Source organism: Crinia signifera, chromosome 1, assembly GCF_055691185.1.
Source record: "Crinia signifera chromosome 1, ASM5569118v1, whole genome shotgun sequence".
NCBI lineage: Eukaryota > Metazoa > Chordata > Amphibia > Anura > Myobatrachidae > Crinia > Crinia signifera.
Genome location: NC_139217.1, coordinates 119824316 through 119843054, shown reverse-complemented (window position 1 = coordinate 119843054; position 18739 = coordinate 119824316). Strand labels below are relative to the sequence as shown.

The 18739-nt window shown below is 44.0% G+C and overlaps 1 protein-coding gene across 8 annotated transcripts in view; it reads right to left on the bottom strand.

The window, feature by feature from the left end:
* The window catches only part of RAPGEF2 (Rap guanine nucleotide exchange factor 2), a 292184-nt gene that overhangs the window by 83155 nt on the left and 190290 nt on the right, over positions 1-18739 (bottom strand). For 6 of the 8 annotated variants that reach the window (XM_083172580.1, XM_083172571.1, XM_083172617.1 and 3 more), the window contains one exon: positions 17112-17129. The exons of the other annotated variants lie outside the window; for them this stretch is intronic. In XM_083172580.1, coding sequence (XP_083028706.1) covers positions 17112-17129 — 18 coding nt within the window. The remainder of the gene's footprint in view (positions 1-17111; positions 17130-18739) is intronic. 8 annotated transcript variants of the gene reach the window in all.

The window sequence follows — 18739 nt, the reverse complement described above, 5'->3', positions numbered from 1 at the left end:
CAACCCGAAGCGTGGCGAGCGCAGCGAGCCCGCGAGGGGCGGCGGTACGCGTCCTCCGACCTTTTCATGCCCTACTATCCACTAGGGCGTGGAGTGAGAATATAATAGTGTGGCGAGCGCAGCGAGCCACCGAGCCCGAAGCGTGGCGAGCGCAGCGAGCCCCGCGAGGGGACGCGGATACCTTCACAGTTATACGCGTCCCCTCGCGGGCTTCACAGGTGTCCGTGGCGACGCGGACACCTGTGAAGCCCGCGAGGGGACGCGTCTACCTGTGAAGGTATCCGCTGCGCTCGCCACGCTTCGGGCTCGGTGGCTCGCTGCGCTCGCCACGCTATTCTATTCTCACTCCACGCCCTAGTGGATAGTAGGGCATGAAAAGGTCGGAGGACGCGTACCGCCGCCCCTCGCGGGCTCGCTGCGCTCGCCACGCTTCGGGTTGGCGTGGATCGCGGGGTGGCGTTAAAAATTGGGGGGGACATTTAAGGGGTAATTGTGCCTATTTGGGCTCTGTGGCCCATTTAACATTGATTCCTATGGCCAAATCGGGTCCATTGAGGCATTTAACAGTAAAATCGCGGTCAATCAGCCTTTTTAACATTGTTCCCTATGGGAAAATCGCGGTCATCGCGGGCATCCCGATTTACCCGCGATGACCGCGATTTTTACCCCCGACGCCCGCGATTTCAATCGCTGGCGCCCTTCTAGGTAAAGAGTACCGTGAAGACCTATGGGGTGTATGCACTGAATGGGCTTGAGGAGGTAGAATCATAACTATTGAGTGAGACTCAGATATAAAAGTATTATTAGAGCACCGCAGTATTTTTTTCCTTTTCTGTTTTAATTATTTAAAAAAAAATGTAAGAAAATGTAATTAAATAAAAAAAAAAACTTAAAGTAAATAACCTTCAAATAAAAATGAAAAAATAAATAAATAAACAAACAAAATGGTGTTACCGCTTATTCGAAAAAATACAATTGGGTTGGAGTAAAAGGCATGCCTGGAAACATATTACTGGCCATGCATGTAAACGGAACACTGCCTAGATCAGTGATGGTCAGCACTGTAACTAGTTAAAAGTCCAATCAAAATGAGGGTACCAGTGCCAGATACTGCCAGGTCCCGTGGTCGTTTATAGGCTAGTGTCTACCCAGATTTAAGTCAGATTAGGATGTACATTTACTAAAGATTCTAAAAATGTAAAGAAGTAATCCTGCCCAACCAATCAGATTCTATCATTTCTCTATCGCATCCTAGAAAATAATAGACAAAGGGGGGTATTTAATGTAGGGCACTATTTCAGACAGGGGAAATAGCGCCCGCCACCTATTCAATGCTGTCGTTTCCGATTTTGACAAAGCAAGTCGGATCTGTTTTATCGGCCGTTCCTCGGCAATCCAAAGCAGTTTTCACCAACACGCCCCCCTTTTCGACACTCGGCAGGCAGAACTTTGAATTCCGCCTGACAAGAAACTGTTGAGCTGGGTGAAAATGGGCCAGGGTTCCGACTGCCAGAACGTTCCAACCGTCGGAATCCAAGATTGAATGCCCCCCAGAAACTACTTTATTACAATGGATAACATCACCTCCTTTCATTTTGGAATCATTAGTAAACTTACCCCCTCAGGTGTGCAATATTTTATTACCATATGTCTTAACAGTGGGCCAGATGTATCAAACTGCAAAAAGTGATAAAATGGATAGTGATAAACAGCCGGCCAATCAGCTCTTGTCATGTTACAGGCTGGATTTGAAATATGAAAGGTTGGAGCTGATTGGCTGGCTATTTATCACTCCACTTTATCACTTTTTGAAGCTTGATAAATCTGGTCTAGAGACTCACTGCCACGAATGTGTTTCTATAAATGTATATAGGTTCTATGTAAAAGGTGTTCTTGTTCAGGTACTTGTGTATTATCACGGTGCCCATCACATCGCATACCATAAGGCATACGATGTTGTACAATGGCATACAATTTTAAAATTGTATGCCATTGTATATGGCATACATTGCCATACAATGCGATTGGATGCGATTAAAAATTGTATAAACACCCTAATGGGTGCTTACAATGTTAAATGCACCCTAATGGGTGCTTACAATGTTAACTGCACCCCCACGTCACTCCCCACTATAAACATGAACCCGAAGCATGGCGGTACACGTCCTACGACCTTTTCATACCCCCACTATCCACGTCGGCGTGGAGTTGATTTCATAAAGTGTGTCGAGCGCAGCGAGCCACCGAAGCGTGGCGAGCGCAGCTAGCCCCGCGAGGGGACGCGCATAACTTCACAGGTATACGCGTCCGCTCGCAACTCTTCGGGCTCGGTGGCACACTGCGCTCGCCACACTATATAAAATCAACTCCACGCCGTTGTGGATAGTGGGGGTATGAAACAGGCGTAGGACGCGTACCACCACGTTTATAGTGATTGGTGGCGTGGGGGTGCATTTTACATTGTAATCACCCATTAGGGTGCTTAAAACAACCCATTAGGGTGCTTGTACAATTTTTAATCGAATAGTGGTGTAAAATCGCGTTGCATCGCATGCCATCGGGTGTATGGCATGCAATGCGATAAAAACATTGCGCGACCAGCATCGGGGGCGCCGTGAAAATACACAAGTACCATTGTTCTTTTTTTTATAAAGTTAACACCACACTTGTTTCCTTATCATTTAGGAAAGAATGCATTTTCACTTGATGTTTTTTTAGATACGGGTCTATATTAAAAATGGGGTATCGGAGAAAAGAAATGTTCCACTAAAGCTTTGACATGCTCTTTCATTTTGAAAAGAAACTCTTGGGTACCAATTATGACATCAAATGAAGATTTCTTCTCAAGACAAGTGAAAAGAACAGCAAATCCCTGAAGACTTCTGTGCTCTGCAGCAAGGATGATGCAACTCGTAAAAATAGACTTCTAGCAACAGAGCAGTACTGCATACTAGTCACAGCTGATCCACATGACTTTCTGCACAAATGCCCTAATTACAGCACCTTCTCTTTCCTGAGAACAGTCTGTATACCTGCACACTGAACTCTGCAAAGCGCTTTGTCACCACTGCTACATATTTAGTTCATGGAATAGGCAACGTCTTATTTTATAAGAATATTGGCTGCAATTTAACTCCAGTATCAACCACACAAAGAATCACGAAAATCACTACTGCAAATGTTAAAGACAAACTTAAGATATAATTAATTGTTAGGAGAACTAATAACTGTGCTCCAGGGAATTAAAACTTTGGAAATTCACATAACATGATAAGGTTTCACTTATGTCAGCCCATAATCATACACATTGCTTGTTTTTGGAGACATTAGAACCACCTTTCTCCTTATAAATTGTCACACTTAATACATTGTAACGACAAGTATGCATTGCAGCCAGGCCATACTGCTGGCAAACCTCTTAGCAACTCTCCAGTCACAGCTATCAGCAGGATTGTAATATACAGTACAAGGATGCTTTAATGGAAGCAGGTGAGAGATGTAAATGGCAAGCATAAAATTACAGTCCTATGCACTAGATTTCCATGACTTTAATTGTAGTTGTGCATAGTAAATCAAAAAAGCACATCAAATGAAAGCTTAAATAACTGTGCATGCAACCTGCTTAGATACCACCACATTTATATTTTCTGTCAATGATCAGATGCAAAACCTCAACATGCTACTAGAGAAGCCCAGAATGCATCTTGAGTCTAATCTTGAACATTTGCAGAAAACTAGAACTTTACATAGACTAGATTCCAAAAAATCATCATCATGATGAATTGGTTTGATACAAACATGGACAAATTTTAAGAGCATTCTGAAAAATTTAAATTGCAAATGATGAAATATAAAAAAAAAAACCTATGATAGATGTTGCTTTACCTCAAATCAGTAATATTCTAAAGTATTTTCACCAATGAGCACAACTCATACTGTAATTCTATTGACTCAACAAAAACTTCCAGCAAAATTCAAACTTTAAAAAACATTTTTTTCCCAGCACATCTACCCACTATGCATCCTACCTTCCCCAACTATACACAATGTTACTGGATGCTATTTGTAATAGGAAAGAGGTCTAAGCATTTACAGAGAGGGTGGGAAATGAATGGCTGGGAACTGGTTGGAAATATGTAGAAAGGGTTTTGAATAGAATTTCTTAGACGTAGGTCTTTGGCATATATAACAGGCAAGACTATAGCATATATTATCAATATGTATATTACAAATTTGGTGGTTAAAACAACAATTTGTCAAGCTTAGCAATGTCATTTATAAGATAGTATGCACACACTGTGTGTGTGTGTGTGTGTGTGTGTGTGTGTGTGTGTGTGTGTGTGTGTGTGTGTGTGTGTGTGTGTTTTGCAGGCAATTCAATTCTGAACTTACTTTTTTTGTAGTAGTAGTTGAGTATTTGAAGAAAAGGACAGGAGTACAAATATGGGAGTACTAAATGGGGCTTGAACAGAGGACTACACCTCAAGGAGGGCATATAATTTTTGATGGATCTATTGGAATGAAGATTCAGAATGCATCTCGGGAAGAATGCAAGAAAACTAGGACAGAAGAAAAATTTGAACTTTTCCATAGATAATGATGCAGGTTAAATATTGTAGCTTTTCAATATTGTTTCACGTCCACTATTAGGCAACTGGAAAATGCACAAATCCATAACACTGGAAAACGCACAACATGGTATTGCTTTTGGTTCTAGAAATGTAGAAATGAGGTTTCTATTGAGACTCCTCATGTCCATAAGCAATTCTCCACTGCCTACTATGGACACAGCAGGAGACATACATACTCCAATTAGGCCGTATACAGTAGCTTTGCGAGAAGCAAGCAGTTAAACAATATAGGGAATAATTAAATGTGATCTTATGTGAACGGACCTTATGTCACCCTAGCAACATCACTAAACTATACTAAGGAAGACTTCTTTCAGAAGAACAATATGAGCAATATAATATTTTCTGCGGTGCTTCACCGCTGCTAATCGGTTAGGCTAGTGGTGTCAAACTTAGGGCCTTATTCTGATCGGTGCGGATATTCCCGCATGCGGACGGACCGCCGATGTTGATCGTCTGCGCATGTGCAGAGGTCACTCTGCGCATGTGCAGGCGATTTCGCCGCACGGATTCTTTATACGCCGCACAGGGGGCGTAGAGGGGCTACTTAGCCTCATTACCCTATGCATACGCCCCGCGTTTCATGGGCGTTCCCATGCAAACGCGGGGCGTATGCATGGTAATGAGGCCGTGACGCGTGGGTACGGGGCGGGCATCTGACATCGCCGGATGTCAGCTGCCCGCCCCCATACATGATTTCACACGGACAAGTGTCCGTGTGGTCTTGTGTTGCGGGACCTGGTGGAGCGTGCGGCCCTGCATTCGATGTTCGGCGACCATCGAATGCAGGGGCTGCTCCCAAGACGGAGGAGGCGTATCCCCGTCCAATTTCATGCGGATCGCCACATATCCGCGTACGGACGGCAGGTGGCAATCCGTATGGAAGGCGGGGATTCGCCTGCACGGTTGCGGCCGCATATTCTGATCGGGCCGCACCGATCAGAATAAGGGCCTTAGTGTTTATTCTAGCTCCCGCCATATTTGAAAACCCATGCAGTTCCTCTTATCTGCCTGGGGTGTCGCTGTCTGCTGTGGTGTTTCTAGCACAGGTTTGGTTTGCATATCAGTGCTGATACACAGACCACACTGTGCTTGAAGCACTACAGCAGGCATCGACACCCCAGGCAGGGAAGAGGAACTGCATGGGTTTTCAAATATGGTGGGTGCTAGAATGAACACTGAAACTCATGGCCCTCCAGCTATTGTGGAACTACACATCCCAGCATGCCCTGCCACAGATTATATAATGGATTGCTTAAACTGTGGCAGGGTATGCTGGGACATGTAGTTCCACAACAGCTGGAGGGCCATGAGTTTGACAACAGTGTGTTAGGCAACGCCTATTAGCGCCGATGCTAGCATCCTTTCTCCCTGATAGCCAATGGTAATCTGTCATTAACCGCGATATCCTGACATTTTTAAATGTTGAAAATGCACGGGGTTACTGGTAACGGGTTATTAATCCATACGTACATTAGAATGAATCAAAATTGAGAATGATCTTTTTGCTATTAAAAAGGAAGGTATGCAACGGGTGCAGATATTTCCAACAATCGAAAATATTGCCACATTTGCTGCTAAATTGTTGAAACTGCAGCTGTTATCAACAAAAATAAAAACGTGGATCTGTGAGTTTATCACTGCGCCACCAATTTTCCGACCAATGGAAAATTTCCGACAGTCGGATAGATTGAAGGGGTCAAATGTAAATTCCACCTAGTCTTGTCAAAAAGTGCCAACCATCAGAAATGTCCCCCAAGTGATTCTGTTGAAAAGCGGTATTTATACAAAAAATAAACTCCTCAGCACAGGCATGGCCAAACTGTGGCCATCCAGCTGTTGTGAAACTACACATCCCAGGATGCCTTGTTTAGCATTCCATAATAGTAAAGCTGTGGCAAGGCATGATGGGACTTGTAGTTTCACAAAAGCCTGTGGGCCATGCCTGTGCAAAGGAGTTTATTTTTGTAGTAAAATTGGATGGGGAAAATACCTCTTTACAAACAGAATCAATATGTGCCGATATTTCTGACAGTTGGAAATCGTCACTTTTTAATAAGACTAGGTAGAATTTACTTTCTACTTTTTCAATCTATCCGACTGTAGGGCGCAGGGCCGTTTCTAGAGGCGGACAAGCCGTGCAGCAGCCCGGGGCGCTGCACTGCTTGTCCGCCTCTGTTAAACAGCCAGGGCGCCCGGCAATGTTTCCTGTAAGGTGCGCACAGGGGCACCACAGGAGAGGACAATACAGCAGAGGCGCAGCGGAAGGTCAGGTGTGCTGCTGGCTGCCTTAGCCTGCGCCTGTCATACTGTATGACAGCCAGCAGCACGATCCCCTCACCTGCTCTTCCCTCTCCTCAGCGCTGTGCTGCCCTGCCCTGTCAGATATTTTAGGCAGCGTATGTCATCGGCCCCAGCTTCCTGATCTAACAGGAAGTCACATGGTGCACACACACTGTGTGCACTGGAGGAGCCCTGCCAGTGCTCAACCTCAGCCCACTAACTAGTGAGAAGAGCAGCAGCAGCAGCAGAAGCCACCTCTTGGACACTCACAGGAGCAGAGAGGTCAGGCAAGTGCTTCTAAAAATCGGGGGAGAGTGTCACATTAAGCTTCGTTTTTTTTTTTTTTGGGGGGGGGGGGGGGAGGTATAGGGACTAGGGAGAGTGTGTCATTAAGCCTGGGAGGGGGTCACATTAAGCTATGGGGAGGGAGGGGGAGAGGGAGAGTGTCACAGTAAGCTTTGGGGTGGGAGGGGGGAGAGTGTCATTAAGCCTTGGGGGGGTCACATTAAGCTTTGGGGAGTGGGGAGGGAGCTTTGGGGTGGGAGGGCAGAGAGTGTCACATGAAGCCTGGGGGGGGGGAGGGGAGAGTGTCACATTAAGCTTTGGGTGGGAGGGAGAGTGTGTCATTAAGCCTGGGAAGGGGGGGGGGGGGGCACATTAAGCTGTGGGGAGGGAGGGGGGAGAGTGTCACATTAAGCTTTGGAGGGGGGGGGGGGGGAACGTCACATTAATGTTGGGTGTGGATAATTTTCTTGACCACATTTAGGTCGACAGTCATTAGGTCGACCATGTTGGGTCGACAGGGGGGGAGGTCGACAGGGTTGTAGGTCAACATGGGTCAAGGTCGACAGGTGTTTAGGTCGACATGGTACAAGGTCCACAAGTAGTTAGGTCGACATGGGTTTTTCACTGTTTTTTTACCCGAATGTCGACACAGTCGACATGGACACAGCTGGAGGTGAACCACAGCCCCTCGCAACGCTCGCTTCGCTCGTGATGCTTTGGGCACTATTTTATTCTCCCACCATGCCCTAGTGGATGGTAGGGCATGAAATACCGCCTGTCGGGACATGTCGGCTCAAAAACAGTAAAAAACCCATGTTGACCTAACTACCTGTCGACCTAACCCATGTCAACCTTGTCCCATGTCGACATAAGCACCTGTTGACCTTGACCCATGTCGACCTACAACCCTGTCGACCTTCCCCTCTGTCGACCCAACGTGGTCGACCTAATGACTGTCGACCTAAGTGTGGTCTACAAAACGACCGTATACCGTAATGTTTGGGGAGGGAGGGGGGAGGGTGTCACATTAAGATTTGGGGGGGGGATGTCACATTAATGTTTGGAGAGAGAAGGGGAGAGTGTCACATTAAGGTTTGGGGGTGTCACATTAAAGTGTGGGGGGGAGAGTGTCACAATAATGTTTGCGGGGTAGTGTCACATTAAACTTTGGAGAGGAAGGGGATAGTGGCACATTAAGCTTTGGGGAGGAAGGGGATAGTGGCACATTAAGCCTGGGGGGGGGGGGGGGGGTGTCACATTAAGGTTTAGAGGGGGAAGGGGAGAGGGTCACATTAAGGTTTACATTAATGTTTAGGGGGAGTGGGGAAATAGTCACAGTAATATTTGCTGGGGGAGAGTCACAGTAATGTTTTCTGGGGTAGGGGGAGAATGTCACAGTAATGCTGGCTTGGTGGGAGAGAGTGTCAAAGTAATGTGTACTAGAGCTGACTTCGGCGACTGTCAGCGACTGTCAGCTCTTCCAGGTACCCCTCTGCCGTGCTGGCCCGCCGCTGATTCCCCCAGCTGAGAGCAGCTGTCAGCTATATCAGCTGGCTTGGAACCGCCGCTGCTACTCTGGCTCCCACAGTTCGGATCCCCCCAGCCGCCGAAGTCCCTGGCTTGTATCGGGGAATGGCGGGGCAGTCTCCAGTGTGCTCACTTAGGGCACAAAATTTATTTGAGCGACCACCGTCACTGTTGGGGGCAGGCTCGGCACCAGTACTGAGATGCTGGGCTTCCTTCTCCCAAGCTCTCCCTGCTTGCATCTGACATTGACACTGCAGCAGAGGGGACAGACATGCAGGCAATGGGGCACATTTATCAATGATCGCATTTACAATGCGATCTGGGCGGAATATTACCGCCCAGGATCGCATTGTAAAATGTGATCAAATCACTGGGATGTATCATCCGTGGCACTGCAGGGACAGGGCCCTGAAAGAAGCCCGTCCCTGTGAAGTGTATCATCCCTGGCACTGCTGCGCGCGCCTCTGCTGTATTGTCCTCTCCTGTGGTGACCCTGTGCGCACCTTACAGGAAACATTGCCGGGCGCCCTGGCTGTTTACACACATATGTGTGTGTGTGTATATATATATATATATATATATATATATATATATCTGTATGTATATAAACATATGTATTTATATATATGTCACTGTGGGGGCATATATTTCTGTCACTAGGGGCATATGTGTGTCACTGTGGGGGCATATATTTGTGTCACTGTGGGGGCATATATTTCTGTCACTGTGGGGGCATATATTTCTGTCGTTATGGGGGCATATGTGCGGCGCTGTGGGGGCATATCTGGCACATCTGGCACTGTGGGGGCATATATTTGTTGCACTGTGGGGGCATATGTGTGGCACTGGGGGCATATGTATGGCGCTGTGGGGGCATATATTTGTGGCACTGTGGGGGCATATATTTCTGTCACTGTGGGGGCATATATTTCTGTCACTATGGGGGCATATGTGCGGCGCTGTGGGGGCATATCTGGCACATCTGGCACTGTGGGGGCATATATTTGTTGCACTGTGGGGGCATATGTGTGGCACTGGGGGCATATGTATGGCGCTGTGGGGGCATATATTTGTGGCACTGTGGGGGCATATATGTGTGGCGCTGTGGGGGCATATCTGGCACTGTGGGGGCATATTAGTAAACGGCATCAGTTGTGTAATTGCCATCACAGTGTGGGGTCTAATGGGCATCACGGTGTGCAGCGTAATGTGTAATTGTCATCATGGTCTGCGACATAATGTTTAATTGTCATCACGGTGTGCGGCGTAATATGTAATTGTCATCACAGTGTACGGCGTAATGTGTAATTGGCATCACGGATAAATAGTGTATAATGATTTAAGTAGCCTGTCATTGTTTGGCCTTGATCTGTGAGGCGTACTAGGTCATTGTGTGGCCTTCAGCCTGCCAACTTAAGTGGCGGTAACCAATGTCTTGTCATGCAGGTTGCAAAAGTGTGATGTAAGCTAATTGTTTGGTACTTATGTAATATCTGGGCTCCCGTTTTTCTTATGAGACCGCGTCCCCTCGCAGGGCTCGCCACGCTTCGGGCACGGGGGCTCGCTGCGCTCGCCACACTATATAAAATCAACTCCATGCGTAGTTGGATAGTAGGGGTATGAAAAAATGGGGTGCATTTAACATGGTAGCCCAGATAATACATAAGTACCTATTGTTTTCCTGCTAGACCACGCCCTTATATTAAACCACACCCCCTTTAAAATTATGCCACACCCCCTATTTCGGCGCGCGCCTAAGGCGCGCGCAATTTCTATGTTACCATGTTATGTATTGGGGGGGGGGGGGGGGGGGGGCGCATTTTTATTTCTTCGCCCTGGGAGCTAAATTGTCTAGAAACGGCCCTGGTAGGGCGGAAAACAGGTGGAGCAGCAATAAACTCGCAGAACCACAGAACCACGTGTGTGTGTCTTGTGCAGTACCTGCTGGAAATGTAATTTTGATGTTTCAAAAACCACCAATATTTTCCAATTCACCAAAAAGATTGAACACATTATAACAATCCATAAAAAAAAAGAACTTAAGTGCTATGTAGAAGTAACACTAGTTAAGGAATGGTCTTCATTTACATTAGCGGTTTGCTTTATGCCATTTCAAGTCCTACTGTAATTGCCATATAGAAAATGAATTCCACTAAAACCCTAGTTCATTTGTCTATGGGCAATTGATTATTGTCTGCTTACAGCACAACAAACATTTCTTTTAAGTGATAGCTAAATTTAACTTTGCCATAGATGAGTGACTATCTAATTCCTCATAGGCCTCTTTATTCACATGATGGTAGCTGCGATAGAATTAATTCTTTCGTAGTGTTTTATGGTACTTCCTACATCAAACTAGGTTAATTTTCCTTGGATATTTCAGTGTGGAGCCTGCAGTACAGTGTTCGCATGGCAACCTCTGCCGTCTAACGTGCCGCACCCAGCCAGGCATCACACAGCTATTAATTCACTGCAGAGCTGAGTGATTTGTCAAATAAAAAGAACGCTCCTAATCCCAGCCTCTCTGATAAGAGTCTCTGCGGTGGCTCAGTGGTAGCAGAACTCAGCGGACACATTAACTTATTACTTTTACTCACAAACTCTCTCCACAGTAATACAACTGGAAGTTAACAACCCTTCTCTGACCTCCAGTACAGTAATGATGCAGGTTCCAACCAGTGTAAAAGCATAAGGTACTGCAACATTACAGTTATTTAGGGTAAACTGTTGCATAGAATGGGGAACCATTTAATAATTATATAATAAAGTGTAAATACGGATAACTTTGCCAATAACAGTGATGTTGAATTCTTTCACCATAATGTGCTTCCTAAAAAGAAATCCAGGATTTTGACAATGCAGCGCTTATAGGCCCAAAGTAAATAAAATAATAGAAAAAACTGAATAAAAAACTGTCACAATTAACATGTGATCACCAAATTGGGTGCTGGACTGATATTTCATACACAAAGTGGCCATTTTACAGTATGAGGCAGCTATGTGTTGGCAGCTACAGTACTGGGAATAAGTAGGTCTTCAGCAATTAGTGGGCAGGGCAGAGGATGTACCATTTTGGATTAGAAGAAAAGGGACTTAAAAGACCATGGGGTCGCTACTATTATTTGCAAAGGGTACGAGGTGCCATTGATGTAAAGTTGAAACACCAACAACGGCACCCAACTTCGCACCCTTCCGGGCTGGTTTTTAGCCCAAATTTGCTCTAAATTACTCGCTGCTGTATTGTGTAAATTTTCCGGCCGCCAATAAGTGCGTTCATGGCCCTGATGATTTGCACCAGTGAATTCATAGGAATCATAGCGACTCCCCATTGGCAGCTGGCATCAGACACTAAAGGGGGTTTACTCTATTACTTGCGATGGAAACACTTTACGTCGGCCGGATCATGCACACAATATAAGCGAATTCGGGCTCTTGAAAGGGTGCAAAATCAGATGCCAATGCCGGCATTTAAAGAGAACCATTTGCAAATAAGGTACTTGTTTCCTAGCACGGCGCCCATCGCATACCGTATTTAGTGGTGTGCGATGCGATCTTCCCGATAAATTAACAGGAGTGCTTGTACAATAAAAAAATCGCATCGCATGCCATTTGCTGGCATGCAATTTTTAATTGTACAAGCACCCTGATGGGTGCTTACAATGTTAAATGCACCCCCATTGTCAATGCCACCCCCACTATCAACACCAACCTGAAGCGTGGCGAGAGCAGCGAGCCCACGAGGGGCGGCGGTACGTGTCCGACCATTTCATACCCCCATTATCCACATTGGTATGGAGTTTATTTTAGATAGTGTGGCGAGCGCAGCGAGTCACCGAGCCTGAAGCGTGGCGAGGGCAGCAAGCCCCGCATGGGGACGTGGAATATGAGCCGGAAGCTTGGCAAGTAATGTAAAGCTTCGGGCTTGGTGGCTCGCTGCGCTCGCCACAATATCTAAATTCAACTCCACGCCAACGTGGATAGTGGGGGTATGAAAAGGTTGGAGGACGCATACTTTTCGAGTGATTTTCGCCAGAGTGCACGGCTTTCCATGGCAGGATGCTATGGAAAGCCGTCCATGCCGCCGTAATAGTAATAAGTAATAGTAATACCAGCAGATAAGAAGCGGCTGGCGGGAAATGATGCGGGAGAGTGCACCAGAGCTCACAGCCATACACACTAGGTGGCTTTTGAGCAATAAGCAGCTCAAACGTTAAAAGTGAGTAGCTTTCATCTCAAGATCGCCCAGTGTGTATGGACCATTAGTAGAGTGATACAAATAAAAGTAACTGTGCATTGGCTTACAATGAGCCTTATTGCAGCCTACCCCACCATCTGGCCCCCATAACAACAGCTCACAACACGAGCATGAACCCTAAAATGCCTTAGAAATAATCTACCAGTAACAGACATAACAATATACGTGAAAGGGTCTAGAACATATTAGAACTGCAGATACTTTATACAAAAGGTGCAATGACAACTTAGTCTATTTTGGTGACAATAATACTTCCTGTCGGTCAGCCTGAATGAGTGATCATATGAAATAATAGCTTCTGAATAAAAAACAGAACGTGAGGTACGTAACGTTCTGTCACAGTATGGGAAGCGACTACTGGCCCCTTGTGCATAATATTGCTATGTTGAGCAAAATTGTATGAACTTAGTATCTTATTAAGCTTACAGACTGATCGTTCTGACAGGCCAGTTAAAAAGGACTGCTTCCATGTTATCATTCCCATGGGTGTACTCAATGCAAGGGTTCTAGTTATAATAAGCACTAACATTTCTTAAGCCTTGTCAAAAACACTAAAAAAGGAAAGAATTAGACAGTGGCAGAATGATTCAGGACCTGGAGTCAGAGGCCTATAAAAATTTACAGTTGATTCTTTTTTATACCACTGTAATAAATTACATGACTGTGGCTTCTTGTAATTGGTTACAGACTTCTCCAGTCATAGCAAGTACCCCACTTGCAGGCACCACCCCATGCCAACATCAACAGTTTTTCAAATGTCCAACAAAAGCAACAAAGTATCTCATACAGGGCACAATCTTTCAAGTGGTTTATGGTTTTCTTTCAGGTTCTTTATTTTTTTTTTTGTAATTTTATTCTTACAATAAGGATTTATATTTTGTGTGTGAGTGGGATCCTTTTAGAACCTAGTAGATTTCAAAATCTCTAATTGGAAGATTCTCCACTTGATAGTCTTCAGACTGAAATTCAAAATAACTATTTTCAGAGAAAATGAGGGGCCACTCCTAGTGCACGTATCAATGAGGAAATGTATCCCTTTACAGCCAAATGCAGACAACTTCAGGGGTTTACACATGGTGTGACTGCCTTGCTATTCAATCCTGATTTGATTGAGATTGAACCGCATGGCAAGCTAAACGCATTTGATTTGGACTATACAGCCTTGCCTGCACAGTCTATTTTTCTAACTGATTTTAATGTTGCGGGCTGAGTATCGGGATCGAATCAAAAGCGTTAGATTTTGATTAGATTTTGCTTATACTAGCAATATCGAATAGAAAAATAGACCAAATCAAACCATGTGTACGGGGCATTAGTTATGAAAATGTAAGCTGATCTAAGTATCACCAAAAAATACAGGAGCCTCTAAAATTTTGTTTGAAGATAGAAGCAAACTATCAGAGAATAAGCTGCACTAGTGAAGTTACCCTGCTCAACCAATATCATTTAATGAAACCAGTTCTATAATATGCTTAACAAAAATGCATTAAAACTGCATCAAGCATGTCATACCCAACAGCGCTGCACTTTATTTCCTCCAATATTTTGCAGCCAAATATTGCACATATAGTGGGATATCCCCCTTTTTCTGCTGCTTCCACCTCTATTCATTTTTTTCTGAATAAGGAACTTGGCACAAATGGCATCTAGCACACTCATTTTAAAGCTGCATTAAGAAATACATTTAAAATTTGCCACTTTAAAATGGTGGTGAGCCTCCCAAGATTTCATCCTTGCCCATGTGAATTAGGAACGATGGCCGCACACAGCAATCCCTGGGCTGGGAGTGCAGCTTCAAATGGTCTTGGGCTGTGAAAACCAATATCCACAGAACGGAAAGAAGGAATATGAAACTAACACTCTGGAATGATTTTTAATAAGAGGCGTGCAACTTTTCGTAGTAGTGAGCCACTGGTTGGCTGAGCATGCACATGCCTGAGCCTAGCAACCAGTAACGCAGAGTAAAGCTGGGAACACAAATTTGCACACAAACGCAGACAAAAAAGATTGTTCCAACATATTTGTTAAAGGGTTTAACCAATTTGTCAGAATGACAATGGTCTATTTCCTAGTATTTGGGAGCAAATTGTTGATCCACCAGAAAGCTTGGACGTATTAGAACGATAAATCTTTAGGTGTGTACCCAGCTTAAGGATAACTACTGCTGTATGAAACGCTCTTTCAATTACATAGTTCAAATTATTTGAAATGTTCTTTAATGTGACAAAACTCTCAAATATAACAAGCAGAATTTAGAAAATCACTACAATGCAAGTGAAAACATAACTGGATACAGACTCACTTGGAACAAAAACTCATTAGCATTGTTATGGATACGGACTCCACGAGCAATGACTACAATTAGCCATAAAGTCCTGCTGGATAATCAGGCAAAATGCTGCGCTTCCCTCTGGGAGTTGTGGTAAGGAGGAGAGCTTTGGGCATAAGAATAAGCTACATTTCTAAGTTCTTACCTGAAAAAATACATGAAGGTGTGGAGAGCTGAAATGCGCAAAAAGTAACCCTTTTGGGCACTGAAATGGGACTTTTCGCTGCATGCCCATTAGTTTGGTAGGGTTAAGCCGCAACGCACGGCTAAACTCAACCTTAATGAGCATGAAAAAAAACATGAATTGAAAATGGCCGCACAATCTCCTGTGCCTTTAGATCAGACACAAAATATCAATTGAATTTGGCTGAATCTCAAACTAGAACTAGCCCATACACCCATGTATGTTGGGTGTTATATTAATGGGTAAGGGGTTTCAACTTCCAGTTTGGAGTTGCAAGTATATTTTTTGCAACTTTCTAGAAACTGTAAACCATTATTCTATCTATACTTATCTGCTGAAATAAACTTGCTAGCATTATCATTTTAATTTATACAAGTTGTAAAAAAAAAAAAAAAAACACCATCGTCACCATTTCACTGCGTCCATTACTTTACTTATGGCCACTATGAGCCTTCTACACAGTCCTGTTCTTTTAGCACTTTTATTTCGGGGGTTCAGGATGACTTCCCCAGTCCTACAAGTACTTTGCGTAAATTGCATACTGTAACATACGAAATCCACCACTTTCCAGACAATTCCCAAATAACCAGAAGCACGCTTCATGTAACTATCCAGCAATATGTGCATAATGTTACCCCACGAACACAGAGCATGGAAACCACAGCTGACTGAAATAAATCCGCAGCCATTTACATACATTAAAACATCAGAAGGTGTCTACTTACACCAGAGTCTACTATCGCAATAACATATCTAGTGTTCATTCTAGCACCCGCCAACTTTGAAAACCCATGCAGTTCCTCTTCCCTGCCTGGGGTGTCGCTGTCTGCTGTGTTGCTTCTAGCACAGTGTGTCTGTATATCAGCACTTATATATGCAAACCAGACCTGTGTTAGAAACACCACAGCAGACAGCGACAGCCCAGGCAGGGAAGAGGAACTGCATGGGTTTTCAAAGTTGACGGGTGCTAGAATGAACACTACATATCTGTAAGCATATAGCAAGCAACAGCAGTACTAAATCCAACCACATCTGAATCAAGACAAATATGCACACAGCAGGATGGACACAACTTACAAATAAGCAGAAATGAAACAAAGTGTAGCAGTGGTGAGCATTACTGTGTTACAGCTCTGGGATCTTAAGAACGATTACGGAATGATCTGTGCTGAGTTTTATGTGCTCCCTGTATTAGCATGAGTTTCTTCAGGGTACTCCAGGGACTTGGCTTAACCAGAAAAGCATCAGAGTTTGCCCAAGATGTAGTAGTAAATAAGTATGGATTGGATGGATAAGGGATGGAGCATATTCTCCAGAGTTAGATCCATTGAACAGCATCAGACCACCATAGTGTCACCCCAGCTCATGAAACAACGCAACGTCTGTCACCACTTGTAATTTTTTATTCATCCCTCTGGATGGGTGACTGAGCCACATGGCAGTCACATCTGTGTCAATATGTTGAAATTTGTGCATCACTTGTTTTAAACCTCACAGTTCTGCACCCTCATCAAAGTAAACCGAGCATGACGCACACAGACAATGACATAACACGGTTAGAGGAGATGGGACAGAAAAGCAGTTTGTTTCATGACAGACATGTAACAGTTACAGTACCTGAGGTTTAGTGCATTCCTGTGAGCCAAAATGAAATGAATGCCATAGGGAAAGGAAAGGAAAAGATGAGGTTACTAAAACATGCTGTTAAACATAACATCAGTATGAAGATTATGTAAAAAAGGGAGAAATAAAAAAACCAGGTATCTCCCCCAATTCACTCACATGTAGGTACCTAGAGAGTCATGCAAAAGTAACATATATGATACGGGTTACCAGCAGTCATGCCATTTCTTCCAATTTCAGATTAGTCCATCAGATTATAATCCAGGGGTGTGGATCAGCCCACAGACAATGTCTAGGTTAACACCAGATGGTCCATATGTACAAGGTCAAACATGACAAAATGTCAACATGCAGAAGGTTGACATAAGGAAAAGGTCAATATATGCCAATATCGACAAGGGAGCACGTGGACCCTCAAGTAGTGTACCGCCGCGTACACTTGCAAAGTAAAAAAAAAAAAAAAAAAAAAATAGTAAAAATTATGAAAACTCATGTCAAGCTTTTTATGTGTCGGCTATTGCCATGCCGACCTCTTGGTGTTGACCTAAACATTGTGTGTCAGCCGTCTGGATACCCTTATCCATATTTAAAAGGCAAAGATGTTTGGCGTTATTTGAGGAAATATACTATATACTGTGAAGCTATTCTTCCTTTTAAATATAGGGTGAATATAAATGGCTGAGCACACAGCATTATCCATTAGGAGGTCTCATGTACACACTGTATGTCCCACACTGGCATCCTATGCCGGTGTCTGCAGCAATAACAATTTCAGATTACCTGCCACTGCTGGCAGACAAAAAGCAATGTAGTCTGTATATTTGATACAGTACCACTACAGAGAACAGTTAACCAATGAAAGTTTGATACAAAATTGGTATTTGAATAAGAGACCATTTGCTTCTATGACCTGTCGTTCCCATGGAAACACACATGCAAATCAAGTGTGAAAGTGCTCTTTACGATTTTGAATACCTGTTGCACTTGTAAAAAAGGGACCTGGGACAATTTAAGAACCCCTAGCAATTCAACAGTGATGTACTTAATCTTAAGAAAAAACTGAACTGTGAAAGTTGATTTTGCTTCTCGTCCATCCAAAAAAGAGAAGGAGAAATCAGAAAACAGGACTAGGATGTTCTACTTAGTGACTGGAGAAATATGGCAACCGTACCTTTGGAACCTTCACATGTTAGACAGTGTGATGGTGTGGAAGAAACTACAAATGGAGAAGAAATCAATGATGATGGGGTGAGAGGGAGGTGGGGGAGGCAACAACAAAAGAGATATGTCTTGAATAGTATACAATGCATCCACTACCCTGTGTGACCCAAACTGGCCCTTTCTTCCCGATACTTCTATATAATACAATGAAAACGAGCAGCAGCTGGGATTAACAATGGCTGCTGTCATGAATATAGAAAGCTCCTCATACCACAGAAGGACAACACAATAAAATAAAAAAAAAATGAAAACAAAATAAGGAAATTAAAATTAGTCAATGGACATGTTGTAATATATACAAGAATCTATGGTGCTATAGATAGTTTGGAAAAGATCATATCAATAAATCTAGCCTGGTCTGATATTTCTGATTTCAGTTTCGACTTCCTACTATACGCAGT